Source organism: Schistocerca gregaria, chromosome X, assembly GCF_023897955.1.
Source record: "Schistocerca gregaria isolate iqSchGreg1 chromosome X, iqSchGreg1.2, whole genome shotgun sequence".
NCBI lineage: Eukaryota > Metazoa > Arthropoda > Insecta > Orthoptera > Acrididae > Schistocerca > Schistocerca gregaria.
In genome coordinates this window covers 43,704,832-43,723,485 of record NC_064931.1, presented here as the reverse complement: position 1 = coordinate 43,723,485, position 18,654 = coordinate 43,704,832, and the positions used below count along the sequence as shown (strand labels likewise).

Genomic DNA, 18,654 nt, shown 5'->3' with positions numbered 1-18,654 from the left:
TGTAGGGTGGATAAGGAAGAACAGTCCAATGAAGCTTTATGAGCTCTTCCCGGGTGCGCAGACTTATGTGAGGCCTTGTGTTGTAATGGAGTAGTAGTTCATTTGCACTTCTGTGACACTGTCACTCTGAAGTCATTTCTTTGATTTCCTAAGCGTAGCACAATACACTTCAGAGTTGATCGTTGTACCATGAAGGAGAACATCAAAACCCTTCAAAACCCCTTCAAAGTCCCAAAAGACAATTGCCATGACTTTACCAGATGAGGGAGTGACTTTGAACTTTTTCTTTGGAGGAGAGAAGGTGTGGTGACACTCCATGGATTGCCGTTTTGTTTCCAGTTCAATGTGATGAACCCATGTTTCATCTCCTTTGATGATGTTCGGCAAAAAATTGTCATAATCAGCCTCATAATGCGCAAGCAGTTCCCCACAGATGGTCCTTAGTTGCCCTTTATGGTCTTCTGTTAGGCAGAGAGAAACCCAGCAGACACACACCTTTATGTAGCCAACAGAGGTGTCCAGCTGAGCAGCGAGACATTTGATCATGATCCATTAATCACCTCGAATGACAGTGTCCGTATGTTCCAACATTGCTGGAGTCACAGCTGTGTGCCTATGAATATCTGCGACACACTGTTTTTTTTGTCAAAAGAGACTCAATGACAGATCTCAGCCCAGAATGCACCTACATTACAGACGCCACACTGAAGGCTACATATAGTGCCATGATCTATCCGAACTTCATGAAACTATAGGGGCTGAAGCGAGAATATTTCAAGATGTCTCACAATACATTTCACATTTCTTCAGCTGGAATTGGCTGACAGAAAAAAAGTGTTGCATTACTTACTGAATGCCCTTCGTATTTTTGACCTTCACAACCCATAGCAGTGTCCATAAATTTCTAGACCTTGAAAAAATCACGAAGTTTGAAATGTATGATCACACTTTCAACTTAAATCTAGCTTTCATTGAGTCAAACTAAATTCTACTGTTTTTTTCTAAAGAACCATTCACCAGCTGTAATGTGTTGTACATTTCCTGACCCTGCTGTCTACTCACTCCTCTCGAAGCTCATATGTATCTAGATACATACGGCACCACACTTTACCACTTCTTCATTATAGTTAGGAGTGGTACGTACTTCAAGAGTCCGATGGCTTTCCACATCACTGTTCCACTGGAATAGTCCTCAAGCTGTAGCACACAGCACAACTTGAGGTAGAGAATTTTTTATACAGGCAGGTACCTTCTACTGTCCTGCTGCAAAGTGACTGCTAAAACATGGCAATGGCTTACAGTAATAGAAGACAAGCACCAGTCTCTAAACCCTTGCTCAGGAACTCTGGGATTACCAGATCTCCATTATATAGCCAAGTTTTGTGACACCTTGACCTTAGGTGTGAGCCAAGAGTACATACAGCTTTCTGAATGCTACATACAAGGCTAGCATTGCCCCCCCTCTCCCCCATCCAGAGACTGGAGGTAAAACACAAAGATGCCAAGTACTTTAACACTCATTCTTCTGTTGTTATACAGTGTGGCTAGAATTAATAATGGCTAAGTCCTATATCAAATGCTGACTTTCAATATTTACTTTTCTGTATTTGAAGAAACATTTCATCACAACTGTTGGCAGGTGTGGTAACCCGTGCAGATACCACCCCTATCGGCGGGCGTAAAAAGCCACCGATACTGCTGCTGCCGGCTGGCCACAGTTATAACTCATTTGATTCTTCTGTCTGCAGCTCGTGGTCTAGTGGCTAGCGGTGCTCCCTCTGGATCACGGGGTCCCGGGTTTGATTCCCGGCCAGGTTGGGGATTTTCTCCGCATGGGGACTGGGTGTTTGTATTGTCCTCATCATTTCATCACCATATGTGAACGTGGCAAGATTGGACTGTATAAACATTGGGAATTTGTACAGACGCTGATAACGGCACATCATCATCTGCTTCTTCTGCCTCTGCCACTGCCGGGCTCAGTTGACAGAGAGAGGCACCACTGTAAATCTACTTGTATCAAACTTGAATTGTTAAATATATCAGCTGACTGATGTGCCACACTATTATTTATGCTGCAAGTTACAACATAAGTGGTGGCAATAGTGGTGGAACCTAGAGTAAAGTTGTGTTAAAATGGACCCAGCACAGCAGTAGCAGCTGTTACGCTTGTCCAAAGAGGCTATTTTTCAACAATTCTTGCAACACCACTATGAAGGATAGAAATGGCAGGAGGCCTTTTTGGCCTAAGGCAGAAGACCCTGCAAACAACTGTTTACAGATGTTCTGGGATGCATTCATTATTTTAACAACATTGTTGTCACTGTGGCCACAGCAGAGGAACATCTACAGAACCTCAAGAAACTGTTCCACACTCTACAAGCTATTGGCCTCAAATGTAATCTGGAAAAATACTTATTCTTTCAACTGTCAGTGGAATACCTCAGCCACATCATCTCCCAGGAGGAACTTCAGCCTACAAAGAAGTGCGTGGAAGTGATGGCAGTCCTCCTCCACCCTTCCAACTTGAAGGAGCTACAATCTTTCCTTTGAAAAATCCCTTATTACAGTAAATCCATTCCCAATGCTACAGAGATTGCTTACCTGCTGAACAGCTTTATGATCAAATGCGTCTTGTTTTCCTGGTCAACAGACTATGAACAGGCATTCCAGATCCTCAGATAGGCTTTACTATCTGCATCTCGCATCGCCACTTTCCAGCCGGGGAGGCAGCCGCTGGAAGCTGCTGACGTGTCTGTAAGGGGCTGGGGTGCTGTATTAGTACACAATAATGCCGATGGCTCTGAACAGTCGAGCTTATGTTCCAAAAACAATAAACGTCACCCGTAAGAAGAGTTCCCAGATTGAGAAGGAAGTGTTTGGCATCATTTCTGCATTAAAACAGTTTCAGGTTTTTCTCTATGGAACCAAGTTCCATTTAATCACTGCTCATGAGCCTTTAACATCTTGACCCGCCCTCTAACCTGTCCAATTTAATAGTCCGCTAGCTCTAGTGATGGGCTAATTTTCTCAGCTGATATAACTATGAGATACACTGCCAAAACACTATTCAGAACGCAAATTCTAATGCCCTGTCCCACCTACTAAATGCCCTGATCCAGCATTTGATTAAGATAAGACCCATTGTTTCAAATTAAATGATGATGACCAACAAGTCACGGACCACTTTCCCACCAACAGCTCACAAATTGCAGGTGCCATGCATCGTTAAGATGCTGCAGGGATAGTCAGACCGGATCCCTGGTTGGAACACTAACCCCCTTAAGCACTATTTTCACCTCCATCATAAGCTCATTCTTGTGAATGACATCGTTTGTTAACAACACACCAAAACTCCCCACAGGTGGTCCTTCATGAACCCCTTCGACCAGATATTCCATGTCTCCTGCACCACGGACATTGGGATGTATCTTGCACCGAGTTACCAAGATATTAGCCAGACGCTTTGCCTACTGCAATGAAATTCACAGGCAAATTCAGCTGTTTGTCTGGAGCTGTCTAAATGTGAAGCATAGTGGGAAGCACCTCCCCAGTCTTTCTTGCCCTGGCTTGTGCTCTTGCAGGCTTGGGAGAGGATTCACCATGATTTGACTGGCCCCTTTCTGGACACCACCTAGTTAATAGTCATCGATACTTATCCCAGATTTCCCTACATTGTTAACTGCTGTTCCACCAGTCTGAAGGCCATTATTAAGGTACTCACCTGAATTTTCACTATGGAAAGCCTCACCCGCATGATTTTGTCAGATAAAAGGCATAGGGGTGCAGTTTTCTGACACTTTCTGCTGCCAGAATGGCATTCAACACATCACACCATCACCTTTCCACCCTTCAGTCCAATGGGGATGCTAAGGCACTTTTCTGCCTTTCAAAACCCACATGAAGAAATATGTTGACAAATCGTCTACAGATGATGCTTTAACCTTTTTTATGAGTTCATACAGAGCTACAACAGTTGGGGCGAAGCATCCAACAGAGTTCCTCCACTGTCACCACCCATGCATTCTCCTACACCTGCTGCTGACAGCAACTATGCCACTCGCTCCACCATCTCCACCCTTCACGATGGACACCTGGGTATGGCACTGAGTTTTGTGTGTCAGGAAAAACTGGTCCTGATGGGCCATCCAGCAGCAATGGGGCCACCATTTGTTCACCTTGGATGCAGATAACAGGATGGTGAGTCATCATGAAAACCAGCTGTGGCAGGGTGGTAACCCACCTCCGTCGTCAATCATGCTCTAAGACACTCCTCGCAGTGACACCACATGACATTAATCTCCTTCCCCATCTCCTTTTTTTCCTGCCCCAGCCCTGGAGCCTTTCTTAACCCCTTCTCTTCAATCAGCATGTTGCCCCCAGCTGTGCACTCATCACTCTCCTTTTCTAGGCCACCTACTGCAGACCAGATGTCAGTGGAGTCACAGCATGAACCGCTGTCAGACCTTCCCGAGCAGCACCTCCATCTGGGGTGCTCTCAACCCTTAGAATCAGATGCAGAAATGCAGTGCCCTCCTCCACGTTGCTATGACCCAGATGCTGTCACCACATAAGCTCCTTCTAGCCATAACTCTCTCACCATGTGGGGTGACTGGGAGCTGTAATCCTGCATGCCCCTCTGAAGCTTGTACAGACATCGATCTTGTCTGGCACACCTCTCAGCATCCTGCCGAATGTGGGGTCACACCACAGAATGTTACCCTTCATCCCTGTACGGCGTTAGGACTCCGGTAACCCACGGTACCACAAACTCTTCTGTGGTGGGCATCAAAAGCCATCAAACTGCAACCACTGGCCGGCCACAGTTATGACTTGTGTATTTTTTCCATTTCTGCTATCAAGGGGCTCAGCCACCAGAGAAAGACACCACTGCAAATCTTCTGTGCAGGACGTCTGCAAATGCACCCCTGTGCCAGGCTTCACTATGGTTATCTATTTATGTAGCCACCATAAGTCACTCGGACTGTTTTGTCTTGACTCACCGTATTGTGCATAGACTCATCTCTGCTGAATTATGCTTCTGGCTTGTTATTTTGGACTGTGTACTACGTTTGGAACATTAGTATCAATCCTGAACTGTCAACTGGCTGATGTGATGCAATGTTATTTATGTTGTGAATTACAACAGTGTGACTTTGCTGCAATCATGTATGCAGGAGGCTTTAAGAATGTGGTCACCTGTGTACAGATCACCTCTGATAATAAAGTAAAGACTATTAGTAGTGAGCATGCCGACATGTACACATACATCAATAGAGAGCCCTTCTCTTCATAGATGAGTCTTTGTAACAGTAGATTTGTTTAGATTTGGTTTGTTAACGTATCATCAAGTAATCCATGGAAGTGGTGATTTTGAGCAAGACAGGGTTGGTGTGTGTGTGTGTGTGTGTGTGTGTGTGTGTGTGTGTGTGTGTGAGAGAGAGAGAGAGAGAGAGAGAGAGAGAGAGACAACCATGGAGGATTCCCCTTACAAATGGATATCTTCAATACCATATCAAATAACTCAGCACATGAGGCTGACAGCTAGATTCCCAAACCTGAATGATACAGAGCATTTTTGGAATACTCTCTCAAGAGTTGTTGATAGCTCAGAAACTAGCATATCTGTTTTGCACTGCTGAATGTGCTCAATCAATTAATTTTAATATTATGCAGGAATTCTCATGTTAATGGTGAGGTAAAGTATTTCACATTCTGAATCTGAAAATAACAGTATGTAAACTTTTTTCCTTTATATCTTGGTTTCGTAGCTCTGTACTGATAGAAGCCAGAAGACTTCAGACCACTAGCGTTTATCTCTGGACACTACCGCCCACATGATCAAACAAAATTCAGTAGCAAGACTAACAGCTATCAGGTAATATACAAGTTACTCTGGGAAATAACTGCAACAGAGGTATGTGACTTAATTACTGCCTACAGTATCACCTTTCCACTGAATTGGAATTACCCTCTTGAATTAGGTTTCTAAATGAAACAAATGTAAATCAATGGGCAATAGTGTGCTTTGATTGTGCTGCCTGTTATGCTGTTACCAGCTGAAACTCCGGATATTGCGATGTTATTTGTGGAAGGCCTACTTCAACACCCACATGTAATGATTGCAGAAAAGTTTTTCAGTAAAGACTATTGCTAAAGGTAATTTCACAGTGCAGTTTTGCACACAGGCTGACAAAGTCCTATCACCCATAGACAAATGACCTTATGAAACATTTTGTCATTATGTTTCCATATATATTGTCCCATCCAAACCACAATCAAGTCCAAATTTGAAGGCAGAGTCGTCAATGAAGTTCAAAACTTAGTACAGTAAGCATGTTTATTAACAATACCATCATTCAACCAGAACAGAACTGACATCCTGGACGGAGAACGACACTAATTGTACAAGTATCTAATATTCCAGAATACACAAACATTACAAACATAACATATTTCAAGAATCTTCCAGAAATAATAGATAATAAGTAACAAATAATTTCTAATGGTTAGGTTTGAACTGGTGACCCACAACACGCCAGCCAGGGATGCTAACCCCCACACCACAACTACATGCATCTCAGCTCGTCACAATATTAACAATGAACAGAGAGACTAGAATATGATACCATGATACCACATGTTGAGACATTCATAAAACACATCAAAACAAGGTATTACAGGTCTCATGCTGTTCTTTCTGCCTCTTGGTGACAAAGCTGAAGGAAAACAATTGACATCCATTTTTATTTCAGGTTGACAATACTTGGATCGATTACATGAAACAGCTCATCACAACAAATGAAGCTGGAAGACAACTGGCCCATACATAAACTTTGTATGTCCCAGATAAGGACCAGGAGCTTCATTACAGCAACTACCCTCCACTAACATAATGTCCTTGTGATTTGGTAGAGATTTTTAAGTCTGTGGGGAATGTCAGGCTATGAGAAAAATTACTAAAGAACTACTTTGGCCCAGTATGAATCTTGTGCCAAGTGTTTTACTTCACACGCAAAACCTGGGACTATCCTAGGACTATGATCCTACACCAAAAAGATGAAATTGCAGAGATACAGTGCTAATATATTACAGTTCTGAGGCACAGATCATGATTGAGGACTACCAAGCAAAACATGCGAACAAGTGCTTGACAACTATGAAGCTTCACTGCTAGTGAATGTATTTGAATATCTCAGGGTAAGACAATGGGTAGATGGCACAGTACCATCATCTGAAGTGTCTTTGACCAGATCCAGAGTCAGGATACTGCTGTCGACTTTGAAACAGCAGTTTATTGTTTCCTCAGGATATGGTGCAATGCAGCAAATTGTGCATCACACTGTGTGGCCATTGACTAGTGACATTACATTCCCAGCTCCTGACACTATAATTTTCGGGACCTTCATGTTAACATAATGTTTGTTGGATCTATAGACTTTAAAGTTATGTATAAATAGCAATGCTCTCTGTTTCAGCTTCTTCTGTGCTTTGTGCTGTGTCCGTATGAAAAGCCTGATTTCAGTAGTAAGTGTTGCCTCTCATTTACAAGCCCTCTTTTAAATTTTGCAAGTGAATCTGATCACTTTATAACAAAATAAACTTTTGTCAAGGATAATAACACAAGTAGTCATGTTAAGCAAAGTAACATTGTTATATGAAATTTAGCTGCTGTACACAACATGATTTCCAATAAATAAATTAGTATCTCACCTGAATTGCATCTATTGAATTAGTGTCCTCCATACTTTCAACTCCAGATATAATCGCATTATGGTAACTACAGCTGCCCCATGCATGATTATATGGCGCCTGACATTTCAGGCCCTCAAGAGACCGGAAATCTTCCTGTAAACGCATACATTCATTCATTAGTAAAGAGCATACAGATGTGGAAATTGGTACGAGAAATACACAGAAAGAAAAACAAAAAGGAAATCTTTGTGTCAGGTTAAAATGAAACAAAACCAATTCAAAAAGGCTAAGAAAGACTGAACAAATGGTAAGTTAATATATTTATACATAAAAACTGGAATATAGTACAAGTTACAGGAAAAATACAATTAATTTATTTGTTTTATTATGCCCACACAAGAAGAAAGAGAAAGGAGGAAGCATAATAAAGCGGATCACAGCTACTCTTAAGGGAACAAACACAGTGCATCAGTCGGAACACAGATTAAATGAAATCTTTCTTGGCACCCACTTGTTTAGACAAACTCTGATAAAATACAAAATTTTAAAACATACACCAAACTGTCAACAGAAGACAGACAACCTCACTGCACAATAAAATTTCTTCAACTAAAACATGCTAAGGTTAAACAGAAGTCTCTAAATTTTGAGAAACTACCATATTTTTGTAACTAAATACCTTCCATATGAGTTATTGGTTGGACAGAGGACAATACAACTGAGTTATTGGTTAATTAATTATTATTTGCAACTAGTCGTTCCTCCCCAATAACAAATTATTCTGATACAGGCTCTTTTTAGGCCACAGAAATCTACTACTGAGCAATGTGATGGCATATTGTTTTACACTGCAGCCTCCAAAAATTAATCTGGGCATTGCACAAGTTTCATCATCATTTTGGCTATGCATTGCTCTGATGTGCAACAGTAAGAAAGCATCAATTTTATGACTGAACATATTCATTGGTATTGCAAATACACTCCTGGAAATTGAAATAAGAACACCGTGAATTCATTGGCCCAGGAAGGGGAAACTTTATTGACACATTCCTGGGGTCAGGTACATCACATGATCACACTGACAGAACCACAGGCACATAGACACAGGCAACAGAGCATGCACAATGTCGGCACTAGAACAGTGTATATCCACCTTTCGCAGCAATGCAGGCTGCTATTCTCCCATGGAGACGATCGTAGAGATGCTGAACGTAGTCCTGTGGAACGGCTTGCCATGCCATTTCCACCTGGCGCCTCAGTTGGACCAGCGTTTGTGCTGGACGTGCAGACCGCGTGAGACGACGCTTCATCCAGTCCCAAACAAGCTCAATGGGGGACAGATCCGGAGATCTTGCTGGCCAGGGTAGTTGACTTACACCTTCTAGAGCACGTTGGGTGGCACGGGATACATGCGGACGTGCATTGTCCTGTTGGAACAGCAAGTTCCCTTGCCGGTCTAGGAATGGTAGAACGATGGGTTCGATGACGGTTTGGATGTACCGTGCACTATTCAGTGTCCCCTCGACAATCACCAGAGGTGTACGGCCAGTGTAGGAGATCGCTCCCCACACCATGATGCCGGGTGTTGGCCCTGTGTGCCTCGGTCGTATTCAGTCCTGATTGGGGCGCTCACCTGCACGGCGCCAAACACGCATACGATCATCATTGGCACCAAGGCAGAAGCGACTCTCATCGCTGAAGACGACACGTCTCCATTCGTCCCTCCATTCACGCCTGTCGCGACACCACTGGAGGCGGGCTGCACGATGTTGAGGCGTGAGCGGAGGACGGCCTAACGGTGTGCGGGACCGCAGCCCAGCTTCATGGAGACGGTTGCGAATGGTCCTCGCCGATACCCCACGAGCAACAGTGTCCCTAATTTGCTGGGAAGTGGCGGTGCGGTCCCCTACGGCACTGCGTAGGATCCTACGGTCTTGGCGTGCATCCGTGCGTCACTGCAGTCCGGTCCCAGGTCGACGGGCACGTGCACCTTCCGCCGACCACTGGCGACAACATCGATGTACTGTGGAGACCTCACGCCCCACGTGTTGAGCAATTCGGCAGTACGTCCATCCGGCCTCCCGCATGCCCACTATACGCCCTCGCTCAAAGTCCGTCAACTGCACATACGGTTCACGTCCACGCTGTCGCGACATGCTACCAGTGTTAAAGACTGCGATGGAGCTCCGTATGCCACGGCAAACTGGCTGACACTGACGGCGGCGGTGCACAAATGCTGCGCAGCTAGCGCCATTCGACGGCCAACACCGCGGTTCCTGGTGTGTCCGCTGTGCCGTGCGTGTGATCATTGCTTGTACAGCCCTCTTGCAGTGTCGGGAGCAAGTATGGTGGGTCTGACACACCGGTGTCAATGTGTTCTTTTTTCCATTTCCAGGAGTGTATCTTGAATCACTCCATGGACACAGAGGTTCAGAAACATAATCTGAAATAGAATATTCCTCATACTCTTGTCTCGTACCAAATTACTCTGAGATCCAATGAATTGCCACAACAGTGGAAGAATGTAATCATATCCAGGAAAAGCCTGGTAGACCAATCTGGCTCATATCTTCCCTAATTTCACTACTTCAGACAGTTGCCGAGATGATCCCTGCATAGAGTAATCATTTATTTAACTGCTGCATAAATTCACGATTGACTCACATGATTTCTTCATCAAAATTGAGCATAGCTACTGATTTCACACTGTTAGGGTCATTGGTGGGTAATGCAAAATTTTACCAATGATGCTGCAATATAACAGAAACAAACAGATCATGTTTACAGTGTTGTCCTGACTGGCGCAACTTAATATTGTTGCTATATTAGTTTTATCTAATTAACTAAGATTAAGTATGTTGTTTATATGTTTATGATTTCGACTACTTTTTATTAATGCATTAATATGCCCTTAACATTTTATCTCCTCCCCCCCCCCCTCAAAATCCCACTCATCACAGATCCCTAACAACAAACATGTAAAGTAACCAAGTGTATGGCGAACATCATATCCCCAGGTCAAACTCTCTTCATACACAGGAAGGCCAGAAAGAGGGGACAACACCCAAGATATGAGCTACTGTCTGTAATGCTCCACATTTACAATGTGGAGGAGACTCGTTACATTAAATTCCACAGTCACAGTTCTAAAGTCATTCAAAGAAAGGCTATGGTTGGTAGCGTGTAGATACCCAGGTCATGTAATACTAGTTGGAGGTGACTTTAACCTACTGAGTATGGAGTAGAGAGTATAGAATATAGATTCACTGCAGACAGATAGTCTTGTGAAGTATTTGTGAACTCATTTTCTGAAAAGTGTCTTGAGCAGCTAGTCCAGCAGCCTGTACACATGGAAATATCTTAGACCTAGTAGCTACAAACAGGCTGGACCTTATGGATGGCATCAGTATTGAGACAGGGATTAGTGATCAAGATGCCATCATAGCGACTATGGTTACAAAAGTTAATAAATCAGTCTAGAAGCCAAAGGGTGTGGTTCTACTAGAAAGAGCTGATAAGTAGTTGTTAGCATCTTACAATGAAATGCAATCATTTACTTCCAGTATAATGAACATAGAGGAATTGTGGGCCAAGTTTAAACAGACTGTAAATCGTGCTCTGGATAAGTATGTGCCTAGTAAGTGCATTAAGGATGGAAAAAAACCACCGTAGTTTAGCAATAAAATTTGGAAAATGTTGAGGAAGCAGAGGCTATTGCAATCTTGATACAAAAGAGAACACACAGATGGCGATAGGAATAGTTTAGAAGAGATTTCTGCACCTGCGAAAAGATCTCTGTGCGAAGCGTACAACAGCTACCACTGTCATACCTTAGCAAAAGATCTGGCTGAGAACCTAAGAAAATTCTGGTCTCTCTCACTCACTGACCAGTTGGCTGTGGTAGTTGAATACAGCAAAACGAAAGCTGGAGTTTTTAAATTCTGCACTTAAGAAATCATTCATGCAGGAGAATTGTAGAAACATACCATAATTTGATCATTGCACAGAGTCCTGTGTTGATGACAAAGTAATAAGCACTCTGGCGTAGAAAAACAATTGAAAGAGTCGAAACAAATAAGCTGCCAGGTCCAGATATGATACGAATTCACCGGCAGCTGTGGCTGAGTTGTTCTAGGCGCTTCAGTCTGGAACCACACTGCTGCTACAGTTGCAGGTTTGAATCCTGCCTCGGGCATGATGTGATGTCCTCTGGTTAGTTAGGTTTAAGTAGTTCTAAGTCTAGGGGACAGATGACCTCAGATGTTAAGTCCCATAGTGCGAGCTAATTGAAACATTTTGATACCAATTCAGTTTTACAAAGAGTAGCCTATGGCACTGGCTCCTTACTTAGCTTGCATTTATCGCAAATCTCTCACCCACCACAAACTCCCAGGAAACTGGAAAAAGACTCCTGTATATAAGGAGGGTACAAGAGCAGTCCTGCAAAATCACAGACCAATATCCTTAACTTCAGATTGCTGCAGAATTCTAGAACATATCCTGAGTTCGAATATATTAAATTTCCTGGAGACCGAAAACCTTATGTCCATAAATCAGTGTGGTTTTAGAAAGCATTGCATGTGTGAAACTCAGATTGCTCTTTCTCACATGATATACTGTGAACTATGAACAAAGGGCAACAGGCAGATTTCATATTCACAGATTTCCGAAAAGCATTTGACACAGTATTCCACCGCAGACATCAGTGAAGGCACAAGCATACAGAATACATTTCCAGATATGTAGTAGTTCCAAGACTTCTTAAGTACTAGAACCCAGTATGTTGTCCTTGATGGTGAGTGTTCATCAGAGACAGGGGTATTGTCAGCATTGCCACAGGGAAGGATGATAGGACTGCTATTATTTTCTATATACATAAATGATCTGGCAGGCAAGGTGAGCAGCAATCTGCAGTCATTTGCTGATGATGCTGTGGTCTGCGGGAAGGTGTCGATGATGAACAACTGTAAGAAGATGCAAGATGACTTACACACAATTTCTAGTTGGTGTGATGAACGGCATCTGGCTCTAAATGTAGAAAAATTTAAGTTAATGTGGATGAGTAGGAAAAACAAACCCATAATGTTTGGATACAGCTTTATTAGTGTTCTGCTTGACACAGTCATGCCATCTAAATATCTGGACGTAATGTCGCAAAGTAACAGGAAATGGAACAAGCATGTGACAGTTGTGGTAGGTAAGGCAAATGGTGGACTTCCGGTTACTGGAAGAATTTTAGGACACTAGTGTGACTTATTCTAGGGTACTGCTCGAGTGTTTTGGATCCACACCACGTCAGATTAAAGGAATACATCAAAGCAATTCAGAGGCAGGCTGGTAGATTTGTTACCAGTTAAGTTCAAACAACACACATATTACTGAGCCTGTTTGGGAACTCAAATAGGAATCCCTGGAGGGAAGGTGACGTTCCTTTCTAGGAACAGTACTGAGAAAATTTAGAGAACCAGCATTTAAAGCTGACTGCAGAATGACCCTACTGCCGCCAACATACATTTTGCACAGGGACCACAAAGATAAAATACGAGAAATAAGGACTCATATGGAGACATATAGACAGTCACTTTTCCCTCACTCTATATGTGAGTGGAACAGGAAAAGAAACGAATAGTAGCTGTACAGGGTATTCCCTGCCATGCACCGTAAGGTGACTTGCACAGTATTTAAGTAGGTAGATGTAGATAAAATAAAACTGTGGGTTAGTCTTTGTATGACCAATGTGCAAGTGACATACAATGGTGTGGATTCTTTCTGGGAAAAATGGCAGGAAGAGCACCATGCAGCAGTTATCTCCTTGATACTGCGGAGTTTATTAGAGAGGGCAGTAGTCAACCATGGGTCATTCCAGTGAGGGGGGTGGGGGACGAGTAATCACTCTTCTAGACAAACAGTTGAGTAGTACATTCATTGGGATATGCCCATAATCAGAATATTCAGGATTTTTAGTACTATTTAACAATGCACTGCGCATAAGGAAAGAAATATCACATGTCAACAAACTCCAGGCATTACTAATAAGCTATAATATAATGAAATTAAGTTTTCAACTGACTGAATGACAAAACTAGTACACATACACATGGTCTACATCTGTACCTACACCAGAATGATAAATGCTCCTATTATAGCACAAAAAAGACAAATATGTCCCGGGAAGAATAAGGGATGTGAAAAAGGGAACTAGCTTTTTGACTTATTTGGCAACTTCAAAGACATTTAAATCAAAACACCTTGACATAGTCATGCTTTTAATCTAACCCCAAGAAATACTTTTTAGCTATTACATGTATGCTCTTCAGCCATACTGTTTACCACGGCTGGCCATTTTCTGGATTTTGGGCACAGTCTCAGGAACTTTAGCCTATAAATTGCAAGCTGCAGGTGTGCCAACACCATGCAGTTACAGAGATCTCACTGCACTGGGAAAGTAGGATTAACTCATAAAAAAGCACATTTATATCGAGATGTTTTGATTAAAATGTCTTTGAAGCTTCCAGATTAGTCGAAAAGTTACATCCCTAACCCTGTTCGAGACATATTTGTCTTTTTCTGTAATATGATAGGAGCATTTTTCATTCTGGTTCCCTTCTTTTACTATACCATAATTCTGACATTAGACTGCCGTAGCTTGGCAACCAAATTAGATATTTAGTGACTTGGGTCACACCTGATCCAGAATAGGTCTTTTTATTGTCTTACTAACCTTGTTGCTCATAGTGTGGCAACATATAAAGCTCAAAACAACAGGATGACTATTAATTACATGTAATTGTCTACCTTCTCTCAAAATTTTAACCAATTTGCACAAGTCTGAAACATACAAGTGGCACACGAAAAAAATTCAAATGTGTTCTTTGGATATAAAATCCAAATAAAGCTAAATTTTTGAAAGAGAGTTTTCAATTTTCTCATAAGAATGCATTTTTTATTTATTTGATTCACTTTAAACTATTTCCACACATTCAATTGTCGTAAGAACGAATTTTCATTGCTACATTTAGCTCGACTTTAAACCAATGTGTAATGACAATGGATAATGTTTTGGCAGAACCACAAGCACCAGAACGAAGAGGAAGAACGCACGACCAGAGAAGGCAGTGAGGCAACGTCAGCCAATAGCCCACTGACAAGGACCGCGCCACGACAGGAGCGACCTCTGCAAGAAGCGAATATAAGCGCTGCTCCTGCCAGCCCCGGCCGGACATTAGTAGGCAGATTCACAGAGTATTAGCACGGCCTAGCAGAGAGTGCTAAGAGAACAGTTATTAGTGATCCATAAACTGTGTGTCAAACATTTCATATACCCAAGGACTCTGAATTATATTGCCTGTCACCCATTGTTTGCAACAACATGTAGTACATTCAAGTTAAGTATTGTCAAATCTGCTTTACTGAAATAAAACTTTTAATGTTATTTGATTGCATTGTTGTATAGCATTCTGAGAATGCAGCATCTTTTACATACCCGATACGAGACGAGTGGGCCACACACCACATTTGGCGTTGAGGACACAACATTTTGGCGACGAGGACTTCCAAACAAACTCCGTGCCGATGGCTGTGGAAAGTTTTTTTGCAGGCGCCTTACTTCTCTCTTGTCCTACTTTGCAGGGGCACTTACTGCTTTAACAGTTTCTTGTCATTTTTTCTAATTTGTGTTTTCAGGTGGACATGGCAGAAAATTTCTTTCTACATATTTTTATCTGTCTGCTGCATTTGTGTCTTCCAACATGACCACACCACCTGTCCCACCTACTGCTCAAACGCTACAGCCACAAGCATTAGATGCCACATAGCTAATGCAGATGTTTCAGTTTCAGATGCAGCAAATATCTATACTGCTCAACACGGTGCAGCAGCTACTGGCCAACGCTGCACACCCGACAGAACAAGCACCACCTACTACAGCTGCTATACCACCTTTTCGACAGTTTTGTGAGGAAGAAGAATGGCTCGAGTGGTTACACCAATTTGGGGCACATCTACTAGCCCACAATGTTGCAGGTACAGTGAAACTTCACTATCTATAATTCACGGTGGGAAGTGCAGTGTTCAGATTTATTCAAAAACTCTTTCCTAATGCCACTCTGGGTGAACTCGCGTATGACAATGATATCGACTCGCTAACTAACTATTATGACCAAGAGAATGTGGCAGCAGCTAGGTATCAATTCTTGAATTCCAAAAAACAGTCAGAACAAACTTATTGCGAGTGGGTAATAGATTTGCAGGGTAGGGCACGGAATTCAAATGTGCTTACCATGCTTTCTGTTCAGATATTATGTTGTGTGATGTGATCATGTACAATGTACCTGATGTCAAACTAGAGAGAACAGATTTTGAAACAGTCCAATCAATCATTTCAGCAGGTATTGCAAATACTAGATCAGTACAATTCCAGTGCCTTGTCGGCAGCCAGCTATTTGCCAAGTTGAGTCCCTTGCTTGCACCGGCGGCATGCGCTAGCCATGATGAGTAAACAACCTCCCACGCCGCATAAGCAGTTCGCTACACAGGTGAACAAAATTAAGTCTTGCCCTCATTGTTATTCATGACACAAATGCCAAGACTACCCCTCCGCACAGGCTCAGTGTTACGCTTGTGGTAGGAAAGGACATGTGTAATCCATATGTTTGCAATGGAACAAACATAAGAATTCAGCCCGCTCACAAAATTCTCGACACAAGGCCCATGTCATTAATGCAGTATGTTCCAAGTCTGCAACAGGTGTTAGCAAACCTAGCATGAGTGGAGTTTCACTGGTGATAAGTCAGTCAAACAAAATTTTTCTTCATTCACTTATTTGTGGGAAATGTGTGAATTTTACTTGGACACAAGTGACTCTCTCACATTGCTCAATCGACACACATATGAACTGTTAGGCTCCCTACATATGTATAAAACTAGCATGCAACTCACAGCTTATAATGGACAAGACATTCCCATTCTCGAAACATGTACTTTGCCTGCCACGTATCGCTCACATATGTGAAAAGTGACTTTTACAGTGCTATGATCACATGAGTGTGAGAACATATTTAGTCTTGATACTTTTGATTTGTTTGATTTTAACATTTAGGACAATGTGTTGCCAGAGTCTCCATTCAATGCAAAAGACAGTGTAGCTTGCTTGCTAAAAGAATTCCCGGAACTCTTTTCTGAAGGTTTAGGCACAGCTAGCAATTTTGTTGCATATATTACTCTCAAAAATAATGCTCCACTGAAATTTTGCTGGGCCAGAACAGTTCCCATTGCATTACAGGACAAAGTCGCTGCTGAACTTAAGGAATTGCCAGATAGTGGAGTTATTGCACCCATATCAGCTAGTCAATGGGCAAGTCCACTGGTTTTGCTCCCCAAACCTGCAGGTCGCATTTGCCACTGTGTTGACTTTAAGTCAACAGTCATCCCACAAACTGTCATTGACACTAATTCATTGCAACACCCAGAGGATCTCATGGACAAATTAGGTGCCGGATGCTACTTTTCAAAAACTGATTTGTGCATCGCGTATCTTCAAATACTACTCAATGAAGAATCTCAAAAAGTGTGTGTCGTAACTTCTCATTAAGGCTTGTTTAAATAATTGCGTTTGCCGTCTGGCAGTGCTTCCGCACCCACCATTTTCCAACGGTATTTGGAACAGGTAACTGCACAGGTACCAAACTGTTTGAACTATTTGGACGATAATGTCATAGCACGTCATACACTTGAAGAACATATTGCAAATTTACGTTCTTTGTTTCGTGTGTTATCTGATGCAGGATTGAAGTGTAGACTGAACAAGTGTGATTTTTTTAAACCTGAGTTGTAGTACCTTGGTCATGTCATAAACAGCCAAGGTGTACATCCTCTTCAATCGCATTTGTTAGCCATATGAGATTTGTCAGTTTCTCGCAAATCACAGAATTGCAGTCAGTCATAGGGAAAATGAACTATTACATTAAGTTCATACCGAATGCTGCACAAATAGCAACTCCACTGCATCGCAAGAATGTCCCCTTTGTTTGGACAGATGAGTGCCAAACAGTTTATCAAAAACTTAAAAGATACATTCCTCAGTGATCGATGCTTAGTTCACTTCGATCCTGAAAAACCAGTTGTATTGCAACTTGGCGCTTCCTCTTACAGAATCGGTACAGTGCATTCGCAAGAATTGGTGATAAAGACAGGCCAATTGCTTTCACATCAATAGTGTTGTCCAATGCTCAGTGTAACTATTCACAAATTGAAAAAGAGACTTTAGCTATTGTGTATTGTGGTTGGTTGGTTGGTTGGTTGGTTGGTTAATTGATTGGTTTAAAAGAGGGGAGAAGGGACCAAACTACGAGGTCATCAGTCCCTTGTTCCTAATAAAACAATGCCACATGAGTGAGAATAAAACAGACGAGACATATAACACAAAATGGAAAGAAAGGAAAGATCACAAGAAGGAAGGAAAGTCAACGAACACTAAAAGGAACAAAAGAAGAGAAAAAAACAACAGACAGATGCAAGACACAGTTAGAAGATAGTAAAACAAGGAAGCAGATGACAGTGGTTGGCCGACCACGAAAATAAAAAGGAAAAGCTAGCCACCCTGCAACACATTAAAACCTCCACTCTAAAAACACTAGTGCAGAGGTCACAGAGGGACAAAGGATATGCGCTAAAATTCACGTCAAATGATAAAACCCACCCTCACGGATGAAACGTAAAACCAAATCAGTCGATGAGGTGTTGTCTGCTAAAATCAATGATAACGAGTCTGGCAAAGGAAGATGAAGTCGCGGGACAGCCAACGAAGGACAACAGAAGAATACGTGCCACTGTCAACCGGGCGCCGCACCGACACTGAGGTGGGTCTTCACGGCGCAGGAGGTAGTAGCCGTGTGCCGCTCATGCATGGCCAATGCGGAGCCTGCAGAGAATCACAGATTCCCTGCGAGACGCCTTCATCGA

The 18,654-nt window shown here is 42.4% G+C and overlaps 1 protein-coding gene across 1 annotated transcript in view; it reads right to left on the bottom strand.

Annotated features, from left to right (window-relative positions):
- The window catches only part of LOC126299502 (zinc finger CCCH-type with G patch domain-containing protein), a 151,411-nt gene that overhangs the window by 80,302 nt on the left and 52,455 nt on the right, over positions 1–18,654 (bottom strand). Inside the window, exon 4 of the mRNA XM_049991449.1 lies at positions 7,714–7,848. Coding sequence (XP_049847406.1) covers positions 7,714–7,848 — 135 coding nt within the window. The remainder of the gene's footprint in view (positions 1–7,713; positions 7,849–18,654) is intronic.